We start from the raw sequence: 11,404 nt of genomic DNA, 5'->3' as shown, positions 1-11,404 counted from the left end.
TAACACAGAGGCTCCTTGCCTTGAACCATTATTCCCACTTTGCTTCAGGCTCAGGACTTCCCTTCTGCCTGGGTGAGCTTGCTGCCCCCACATCCACCAAGCTGGTGTCCCAGTGCCAGCCTCCCGGGCTCACCATCTCTCCCACCAGGACCATGGGAGCCAGAGTTGGTTGTACCCACAGCTCCCTGAGAGTGAGAAGCCCTGATCACCGTGGAAGTGGTGGCCTCCAGCAGTATATATGTGCAAGGTTAGGAATTCAGGTGTGCCCCCAGTCACCGCTGCCCGGTCCTGCCTTCCCTCTCCTACCCTCCAGTCCTGCTGACCTCCAGCCCTGAAGAGACCAAAGAATATCTACTTTCCAAGCCTCGCTGCCCTCCCAGCCATCCTTCACAAGTTTAGTGAGCATAAAGACCTTGTTAAATGGCTCCCTCTCCTTCAGAGATTGACTCAGGAGGTGTGGGCCTGTGGCCTTGGAGGGTGACACTCTCTCCTTGAACAGCCTGGCTGCTCTGCCCTCTCTTCAGTTCAATCCTGGCCTATGCAGACTTGGACCAATGCTAACAGAGTTTCTAACAGCTCAAGGCTGAGTCCCTAGATGCCCAGCTCCCATTAAAGCTCCTGCCTGACAAAGCTCAAGGCTGCCTAAAGAATTTGCTGCTTGTTCCAGTCAACACCGGAGGAGGGCCCCTGCCTCCCAGCCTGTGAGAGCCAGTGGGAGCTGACTTTGGAAAGCCCAGTCAGTAAATCAAGTTGGGATTCATGTGGACTGGCCCCTCCATTCCTGCTTTTTGTACTCTTTCACAGAGCCCCTGATGCCTGCTCCCTGTGCTCTCATTCTCCCTTTAAAATGTCTGATCACCTCTTTAGAAATCCCACTTGAGTTCAGTTCATGATGGACTCTTTCTGCTGCACTATTGCAACAGTATATTACTGATTGAAATTTGTCTTTACTGCTCTAAGTAGCCTCTGGCTTGTTCATTTTTGACAAGGGGAGGTATCCGGAATCAGCCTTTTATTTGCTTTAGTTAATTAATTAGTTACCATTGTTTTTCAGGATAACTCCTGAAAAAATTTTATTTTTCACAAGTTCCAAGTGTTTCTCCAGTCACCTCTGGGGATGAGTGCATGTCACCAGCATCAAGCACCCTGTCTGCTTTCCAGCTAGAATGATACCATTCCAGGTTTCTGACTTAGCTAGCTCTTTTCTGGACGTGAACACCCATAAGCCTACAAAAAATGTAGGATGCTGGGATCCCTGCAAGTTCCAACAATAAAATGTACTTATATGAAATCTGGAGCGTATACAGGAAATGGAAGCCATTCTTTCCTCCTCTGCGGTGGCAGATGTACAGACTGCATGTTGGCCTCCATACCCTCCACCAGTCAACAGACAGCAATGACCTCAGCAGTAGTTTCCAGAAGCTTCCTGGGTTCTGAGTGGCAACAGCAACTGTGAGTTTACACACAGCCAAGTAAACTGAAAGCTAGTGGGGTGCAATCCCCCCACCCTCGACTTTCACCACCAATAGCCCCTCCAATGAAAAGAACCAATTGTTTGTATACAAGCTTTTTGTTTGTTTGTTTCAAATATCTACAGTGGTTTCTGTTTTCCTGTCTATGGTAACTGTAAAATGTCTGCAAATTCTTTGACTCTTTTTTCATCAAAAGGTTTGAATGTGAGCTACATTTAGTGACTGACTTCTAACCATTCATGTTATATGACAGAAGTGATGCTATGTGCTTTCTGAGGCTACATCATAAAAAAGGCAATTTCCATCTGTCTCCCTCTCTGGATTGCTCACTCTGGAGGAGGCCAGCCATCATGTTGTGGGGACAATCAATCACGGAGCATGGGGACAGGGCCATATGGGGAGGAATGAGGCTCCCTCCAGCATCCGGCACCACGGTGGGATCCATGTGAGAGCAGCAAACCACCTTGGAAGTGCACCTCCAGCCTGCCAAGCCTTCAGATCTGCAGCCCTGACAGAGATCTTGAGACCCTCATGAAAGACCCAGAGCTACTCCTGAATTCTTGGCTCACAGAAATTGTGAGGAATAAATGTTTATTGTTGTTTCAAGCCATTATTTTGGTGCAATCTGCTGCATAGCACCAGATAATCAATACACCGTCTGATGCAGGGGTGGAACCAGGCAAACGTGAGTCTCTCTGAGCTGATAGATTAATGAACGATGCCCTTGAATGGTTGGAGACTTTGGTTCTAAGCTCTAGCTCTTCTCTACCATAATATTTGCCATGTCAACAACCTATAGGTATTCCTGGGCACAAAATTCCTTGACCCTTGTTATGTGAAGAGGACAGCAGTACCAAATGTGCAAAAATAAAGAAGGGTTACTGTTTCTCAGGGAAACTTACAAAGAGAATGGTAAGAGGGGATTAGGCCAGACTTAGCTGGCCCAGGTGCCCATTGGCTAGGGGTCCTGTAGGGAGGGAGCCTGCCTGGAATGTATCATGCCTATACGATGGCAAGGCAGGGAACATCTATACCACTAACAGTGGAAACTGCAACGATGAAAGAAATGATCTCATTAGAAAGATGAAGTCTATTTTTCCATTGAGGTGGTTGGTACCTGCTGAACTAGTTCTCTCCTGAGCTGCTGAAAGGGGAAAGGAAATGAATCTCCAGGACTATCCAACTGGCTTCACTTCCTAGATTCCTGACACTTCACTGATCCCCATTCCTAGGTGATGCATGAAGCTTATCATTATCTAGAATGTTCAATCTTTCACTCTGTGAACATAAGCTCTTTTCCTTCCAGTTCTCACTCAAGTAGATCCAGTGTCCCAAGTTCTTCACCTGCATCAAAACCTCCTACCTGGTGCCCCATTTTCTCCTAGTTCCTACTTATCTAAACCCCCAAGTGGCCTCTCTACTTCTAGGCCACCATCAAATTACTCCTCCTACAACTCAAGGTGGATCATGTCTCTTCTCCGCCTAAAACATCAGTAGTTCTTGCTTTGTAGTTCTTATTTGCTAATAAGAATTGTGCAAATTTGAGGTAGTGTTATATAAAAAAGATATTATCTAATCCTCACTTTATGCACCCGCTATGAAATAAGGCAACTCTCCCAGAATAGGAACCTGGAGCTGCTGGCAATCCCAGCCCACACGTTGGGAAGCCCAGCGGTACCAGACTCTCTATTCTTGGTTTTCTTCAGCTCCCTATCTTTGTGTCCACCTGTCTTATTGTAGGTGGCCCTGGGCAGGCTGGGGCTCCCTCTGTGCTGGTATCTTGGGCTTCACTCTCCTCCCCTCGGCACCCAACCCTGAAGACACATCCTTTTCTATTACGACTTCACTGAGCTCCCTGGGACAAGAAGAACAATGCCAAATCTTTTACTCTTAAAAGAAATAATTAAACTTTTAGTTATTACCTCATTTTAGATAAGAATTTTAAATTGTCCCTAATCTTTTACCCTCCATCCTTCTAATGTAGCTTCTGTGCCAGGTTTTTCTCAAGTGAAGCTTCTGTACATATCCCAGAGCCAAAGTGGCCGCATTTTCCAGAAAACGCCCTCCTAAAAAAATTAAAAGGAGGTATTAATTCCATGCATCCCCTGCTTTCTCCAGCAACAGCACTTGATCCTCCTCAAATTTACCTGATTCTCACCCTCTTCTGAGGGTTTATCCAGACGTGGAAAGAAGCCCCTTGGAGGAAAACACACACACATATAATAATTAGTGATTCATGCTATTTTCCCATGTCTTTCACAATATGTATCTCTGTCTTATTAAGACTACTGGGTAGCTCAGTCCATTATCACAAGCAAAATCACTACAGACCTGGGATCCTGAAAATTATTCCATGCATGCTGAGCTTCCTCTGTATCTGTCCTTTATAGCCCCACAGTGTCTCTGGGGAGACCTTTGTATGTGGCTTGGCATGGAGTGTAGGCAGGATTTCAGCCCCACTCACCTTCTTGGCCACTGGCCAAGTGCCCTTGTGCAGTAAGTGAACTGCTCAAGCACACCGGGCAGAAGTGTTTTACTCTCTCCAGAAGCATTTTACACCAGTATCTTTTGGACTCAGTCTCACATGTGTCACTTGCTGGTGGGTGGGGGAGAAGGTGCTTCTATTTTCCTAGCTGCTTTATCCTATAAGTTGAATCACACCAAGTTATTGCTGAGTCCAACTAGCTCACTAGCTTTCACATGTCAGACTCTCACCGATGAGTGAATGGTTCATGAAATCAGTTCAAAGGTCATGACCAGCACTGAAACACAAAATATTCTTTTGAATACAAATGGAATAGAAAAAAATTTGAGTGCATAATACGTGTGTTTTAGAAACTACTTGTACCTATATGGTATGTGTGGTAAATGACATAAAATGGAGCTCACAGCCCAAGCACAATAATCAGTGGAGAAGTCCCCAGTGGGAAGGAACCATCTTCTTTCTGCTACTCACTCTATGACCATGGGGCAAGATCATTTCCTTTTCTCCTTCTCCATTTCTTTATTGTAAGAAGTACAGATAAACTCCTGTCTGAGGTCTCTCCCAGTTAAAATTCTGTGAGGTTTGGTAAAGGCAATAGAGACTGGGGGCCCATAAGCCAGTAGGATGTGAAGGGATGATTGACAGGAAGGGCTCATATATTTGACCTTCCATCAGCGTTGAAGGAGACTAGCTTCCAGGACCATGTGGCCTTCTCTGCCCTTTCCCCAGAGCCTCTGAGCAGACCTCTGGCCAGGCCTCATGTCCACCCCTAGCAGGAAGAGGTACAACCAAACCTTTCCCCTCCAGCCACTTTCCTTCCAGGCCTAGTGACAGCAGATGTGACTGTGCCAGGTGCATTCTAACTCAGCTTTGGCTGGGGAGCTGCTTCTGAGAAGCAGTAGGAACTACTCTTCCTGCCTTTGATTGTTTCCTCACTGTAAAATGATGTGATTGAAATAGATGAGTTCTAAGCTTTCCTCTAGTTCTAAAATTCTACTTTGGAATGGCCAGATCAGTATTTACCTTGAGCCTCCTTCTTCATCCAGCGCTGCCCTTCTACGGGAGCACATCTGTTTTGAAAGAAAACATGATCATGATTATCCATCATGATGACCACTATTTCCAAATCTTTACTCATCTTTTTATTTTAAATCTCATCTACCAGTGGGATGATAACCTTTCTGAGGACAGGAATTCTATTTAACAGTCCTTGGACTCTTCCACAGTACCTAACTTGGATCATGCAGGTAGCTTGCAATATATTTCACTGATTGTTTTAGATGACATTCAACAGATAATCCCTAATGAAAACTCTTGGAACTAGGAAAAGAAATTATCTGCAAGGATCCTAAACAGCATCATTGTTTTAAAGTCAAGAACAAGAGTGAAAAAAAAAAAAGAACAAGAGTAGGGCGCCTATTATTACTGCTACTATCCGTTATTGTCGAGGAGGTCCTAATCAATTTGATAAGAAAAACAAATCATTGTAAGGGAAGAGACAAACATATTTGCATTTGAAGTGATGAACAATGTAAACAGCCCAAGATGATCAACTAAAATTTTATTGGAAATAATATGAGAATTCACTAAGATACAAAATCAAGAGATCAATATACAAACCTCAAAAGCATTCCTATATACCATGGGTAACTAATTTTAAAGTGGAAGAAAGATCCCATTTACATCAGCAAAAATGCATAAAATACCTCAGGATAAACTTAACAAAAAATGTGAAAGGCCTATGTGATGAAAACATTAAATCTCTTCTGAAGGACTTTAAGAAGATATGAATACGTGACCCCGAGATACCATATTCCTAAATTGTTGTGAAGGTAAAAGTTCTCCTCAATTTACCTACTAATATAAAGCAATCTTATTCAAATCCCATGAAAATTTTTAAATTAAAAATCTCGCCAGCTAATATTTTGATGGAAAATACTAGAAAATATGAAGGAAAAGCTATGAAATGGATGAAAAAGATCAAAGGGCAGGAGCTCACTCTATCAGATATCAAAACAAGTTATTAAGCACCTGGAATTAAATAGTGTGTATCTAGTACAAGAAAAGGTAACTGGATCAACAGAACAGAGTCCAGACACAGATAGTATTTTTGATCAGTGGAGAAAGAATGAACCACTCAGTACAGGATTTTAAAACAATTGGATCTTCATGTGGGAGAAAAAGTTAAGATTCACTGCCTCAACCACACTAAACAGCAAATAAAACAAATTCTAGATGGATTAAAAAATGCAACAACACATGTTAACCAGAAGAAAATATCAGACACTATTTTTATACCGTCAGGTGGCAGAGGCCTTCCTGCAGACCCGCACCCGCCCGGCCCTGCAGTGGGACTGGCCGTGGGGCCGGCACGCCTCCTGCTCTTGCCATTGTCCTTCTCTCCCCTGGATCGTTTGTCTTCCTCCTCTAGATCTAGAAAACTTTTACATTAAATATACTAATCATTTCAGTGGCTTTCATTGAATTGCAATGTTTCGAATATCTCTCAGGGTTCTTGTCTTCAAGGAGGAAAAACAACCGTGGATTAAGGAGCACAGACTTTGCAGTTGAGCACCACTGGGTTCTACCTTTGTTTGGGGCCTTAAACTGATCTCCCTCATCTGTGAAAGAGAGATGGTGATACCATCCTCACAGGAGTGTGGGGATTAGATCAGAAGATATATGGCAAATATAGTCTGAAATTTGGCATAAATCAGTACTAAGTTTATGAATGGTGTCACAGGCAAGGTGATCAAATCTATCAAAGGCATCTGCTTGTCATATCAGGCTTAGAAAGCTCTTTCCCACCACAAGATATAAAAACATTGCTTATTGCTTCTATTTTTTTCTAATACTTTCATGGATTCTTCTCTTCTTTTTGTTGAAATATGTTTATTTAAGGTAGAGATCTGCTGTTATTTCCCCCCCACCCCCCATATAGTTAGAGAGCTGTTCTATTACCATTTATTCATTTTTTTCCACCAATGAGAATATTAAAAGGTGACATTTCAAAAGTCCTAGGAACACACGGGTCAGTCTATTGCTGGACTCTGCATGCTGCTTCAGCTCATGGTTAGGTGGCATTGTTCCTTACTGTGGAACTGACATTGCCTCCTCTTTCCCCCTTGAACACCATTATTGTCTACCACAGGGAAAACATTACATGGCCTCTGTCCTCAAAAAGCTTATCATCTAAGTGAGGAGAAGAAATAATGAAACATATATATATTGACATATATATATATATATAAATGCCAGGTTAAACTACATGGACATTAAAAGCACTATGGAAGCTTATATAAATTCCAAAACAGCAAAAGGTCTTTTGCCACCTGGAGGTACAGTGGTCACTGCCAGGGCAATGGCTAATGACTCCTTTCCCAGAGGCCTTGGCAAGCTGACCCCATGCTAGTTACCAGTCTCCTAGGCTCAGAGACTTGCCGAGAGAGAACTCTCTCAGTGATATCTCAACTGATTAGTATCACAGTATTAATAGTAAGTCAGAATGCCAGAGTATGACTTGACAATGAGAAATGTATCTGTTCCACAGACTAGCTGTGTCTAGATAGATAATCATGGGGTTTCTGGTCATCACCAGGGTGAGGCCTCTTTGGCACACTAAAGTGACCTGACCAAGCGACCTGCAAGTACACATTTCTCTTTAACAGTTCATCCATCCAGTCAGGTTTTACTCAAGACGGATAGGCCAGGAAGCCCTTTGGTCCTTAAATATCTCTACTCTGAAGTTATTGCCCTCAAGGCTGTGGTCTTGTTTGCTTTTTATGGCCCTAGACTGAATGATTATACTATTGTACAAAAGACAGAAGTGCACTTTAAAATATTTAGTTCACTTAAATGTTTCCATGTTTATAAAATAAATATTTCAACATTTGTGTTCTGTTCAATAAAGTAAATTAATTGCTATAACCCTGGAAAAAAATATCTCTGCTCTGCTCCACCATGTGTTGACCTTGGTGTTTCTCTCTTGGGGAGCTGCCTTTTAAAAAATTGCTTATCATATTAACATTGCAGGGGAGAGGAATGCCTCACCATGGCCTCTAAGAAATGGTAATAAGTCTCACAGAAGGACTAGGACCAGGAGGACTGGAGTGTTTAGGCAAGGGTTCATGAAGAAACATGAACTTGAGTTGGCTTTGAGAGACTCAAGGGACTTCTACAGAGTGCAACAAGGGAATTTTAATGGGAAAAGGAGCAGACAAAAGTAGGAACGGGCATGTGACTGGGCATCCTGGGGAGCCGCTCTGGCTGGAAAGAGGGCTGTCATGACAGTTAGAAAAGATAAATGAAGAAAATGAGGTTGGGTTGGTATAGTAGAGTCAGGATTAACAGCTAATAAAATCACTGTTGTTATCAGCCCTGCCTGTTGGGAAAGGTAACAAACCATTTTGTTATTGAACAGAAGGCAGGCAGGCAAGCCAGCTCCAGAAGGACCGTAAATACCAAGTGCTTTAGAAACCCTGACATGGGCTTTTGGCTGCAGTGATCTGACTGAACCTATTTCCCCAATGCCTTACATGATGGGGAAGAAAGTTGCTAAGTAAATCTAATGAATCAACAAGATCACACTTTTATCTTTTAGCCGTGTCCTTTCTTCCAGGGTGACTGATAGCTCATGAGGGTGGAGATCACACATCCCTCATAATTCCAGTCAACAAGGAAAGAAATCAGTGGTAGGACGGGAATGACTGGTGTCAAACTGACATAGTTTTGAGTTGAAGATATTTTACTGTCAAGTCGACTCTGGCCTTCTTAAACCTCTCAAAACAGTCTAAAGGCTCATTATCTGGCATCAGTTCCACAGAGATCTCCTGCAAGGGGGGTTCCTTTAAAAATCTCTGGCATATACTTTGCAGGAAAAGCACAAAGCATATCTCAGTCCTTGTGACTAAAAAGGAATATCGAGTAGTAAGAAGTGGGAGAGAGGCTTTGATTTTCAGTTTGTGGATACTGAATCTAAAGACAGACTATCCTCTGGAAGCCTGAACTAATTGTTGTCCTTACCTCAATGAGACAGAAAACTGCAATCAACGCCATCACTGCTCCTGCCACTGTTGATGCCAAGATGACTTTGATGTGATGGTCATGCCCCAGAACTTCTTCTGTGAACTGAAAAAATAATGGAAAATGACTTTTTAGAAACAAAGAGGTGGAAAGGATGAAAGCTAACTATTCTAAAATCTCATTCTTTCAGGCAGGTAACATAAATGTTTTTGAAGAACGTACCAAATCTAATGCTAATGATAAATCAGCATTTTCTTGGTTCATCTTGGGTGTTAGGTCCCCTCCTCATCTACCCCAGCAATTGTGGCATCATTGTCTGAATGAGCACAGTGGGAGATCACTGTCTTCCCCAAAGTCCAAAGCCAAGACAAGACATAGACTAGGGGCCGCGGCCGTGGTCTTCCTGCCTGGGTGCTTCAATGCCATGTCCTAAACTGACTAACAGGCTGCGGGCCACGTTTTGGGAGTTATCCTCACCTCCTGGAACTCCTGCTCTTTCTGTTCACTCTGCACTTCTGGACTCTCGTGGATGTAGTTTTCTGTTTCCCACTGGTCTGTATCCCAGTCTGCCCTGGGCTCCTTTGCTTCTTGCTGCTCGCTGAGAAGCTTCATCAGGAGGCCAGTTTGGAAGATGAGCCTGGCACAGGCCAGTTTCAGGTGGGTCTCCGAGCAGCCCATTTTCAAAGTCCAGATAACATGAGAAATGAGCCTTCTCACATCACTGTTGGTGATGAGGGACCGCAGCTGCTCGTTTAGCTGAGCTTCGAGGTGGTCACCTGGAGATGAGCTCCCTGGGAAAGGGAAGACTGTGGACGTGGAGGGAATGTCAGTGCCCACATTGTCGTGTTCCTGCTGTGTTTCCTTGCTGAGTTTGGGAGTTGGCATAAAGTTGTCTACAGTCACCGCAGAATCTGCAGGGGAACCCTTCTTATGGGCAGTGACTTCAGGGGTAGGTTCTTCTGGAGCAGTAGGGTTTTCTGTAGAAGGATCCAAAAGAGAAAATGGTTCCGGAAAAGAATTTTCCTGAGAAGTCAGTTCTGATGATGAAAAAGCCTCTTGTGAAGGGGAGTTCATATGACTCATTGCAGCAAATGGAGGCTTGTTTACAACCATCGGGCTATTGTGTGAATCTTTATTGCTGAACTGTCTACTCATTTTGGCCTTGCGTATTTTGTGAACCACATCCCACCACGTTTCAGGAAAGAGGTACTTTTCTCTGAAATGTGAGGTTGGTTCAGAAGCCTTCATATTTCTAATTCCAGCACTTGCAGCTTCTAAAACAAAAATGCTATCAGCTAGGTCTTCTGATTTTGATGTAATCTCAGGTAGAGATTTTGGGGTATTGGAAGCAGAAGGGCTGCCCATCAAGTACTGGACAGAAGGGACGGCTGCCTCCTGTTCCCATTGGAATGAAGACTCTGTGTTGAAGGAGCTTCCTGCGGTCTCCCTGGGGGGCTGCTCCACGTGAGGCTCCTCCAGCGCCCATGGGGATGGCATCGTGAGCCCTTTTTCTTCGGCTGTGCTCTCGGCAAGGGGCTGGGCCCTCTGCTTCCTGTTGATGCCAGCCTTCCTCACTTGTGTGAGTTGCCTCTTACGTATGCCCTTTGGGCCCTTGATGACCACCTTCATACTCCGCAGCCTCTTCCCTACACTCTGAATCTCTGGTGGGCTGTTTTCTTGTAATTGGGCAGTTTCCAATTTTTTGGTGGAGATTTGGTGTTGAAACTTGGGACCCAGAAGTTTGGAATGTAGAAGCATGGCATGTAAGATATCTTCCGGAACAGAGATTTTTCCCCATTTTTTTTTGTCAGCGGAAGTGGTGGATCCAGGTGGAAGAGAAGTGTTCTCAGCGTTGTTTTGCAAATGCCCCACAGGTTCATGTCCTCCTTGTAAGTTTGAAAGAAGTTGTTTAATGAATTGTAATAACGCTAATTCTGCACCTTCCAGATATCCATCAGAGAAATAAGGTAATACGTAGTTTAGTGCACTAACAACACTTTCCTGGCTAAAGTCTCCTTGCTCGCTTTTGAAGGCTGACAAACTGATGGCATTTTTGTCTGCGGCCACCTTCTCTGGCTCGATAGTCAGCTCAGAGCTGCTACTCTTCTTCCGGGATAGTAATGCCTTCAGGAACGACCCTTCTGGGTTCCCTATAGATGTTTCATCCTCTATCAAAAAGAAGAGATTGCTTTTCATCTTACTACGCTGATGGACAGTGACCGCAATTGGGTTGGGGGTAGGGGAGGGACTTGATACTATGGGTGAATGTTGAAACCACAATGTTGGTCATGTGAAAACTTCATAAGATTGTATATCAATGATGCCTCAATGTTAAAAAAAGGACAGACTGCTTTTGATAATGAAAGACTGATAAGACAGCTTTTTGTCAGTCCACAGCTATGTATCCCAGTCAAATAAATTGGGA

At 43.7% G+C, this 11,404-nt stretch overlaps 1 protein-coding gene across 1 annotated transcript in view; it reads right to left on the bottom strand.

Annotated features, from left to right (window-relative positions):
- Positions 1-2,070: 2,070 nt before the first annotated feature.
- Positions 2,071-11,404, bottom strand: part of LOC140848622 (leucine-rich repeat-containing protein 37A2-like) — a 31,376-nt gene continuing 22,042 nt past the window's right edge. The window contains exons 10-14 of the mRNA XM_073232888.1: positions 9,457-11,147; positions 8,980-9,084; positions 4,981-5,027; positions 3,620-3,668; positions 2,071-3,538 (exon numbers count right to left, since the gene is read on the bottom strand). Coding sequence (XP_073088989.1) covers positions 3,476-3,538; positions 3,620-3,668; positions 4,981-5,027; positions 8,980-9,084; positions 9,457-11,147 — 1,955 coding nt within the window. The 3' untranslated portion in view covers positions 2,071-3,475. The remainder of the gene's footprint in view (positions 3,539-3,619; positions 3,669-4,980; positions 5,028-8,979; positions 9,085-9,456; positions 11,148-11,404) is intronic.

Source organism: Manis javanica, chromosome 4, assembly GCF_040802235.1.
Source record: "Manis javanica isolate MJ-LG chromosome 4, MJ_LKY, whole genome shotgun sequence".
NCBI lineage: Eukaryota > Metazoa > Chordata > Mammalia > Pholidota > Manidae > Manis > Manis javanica.
This window is presented reverse-complemented; position numbering and strand designations above follow the sequence as displayed.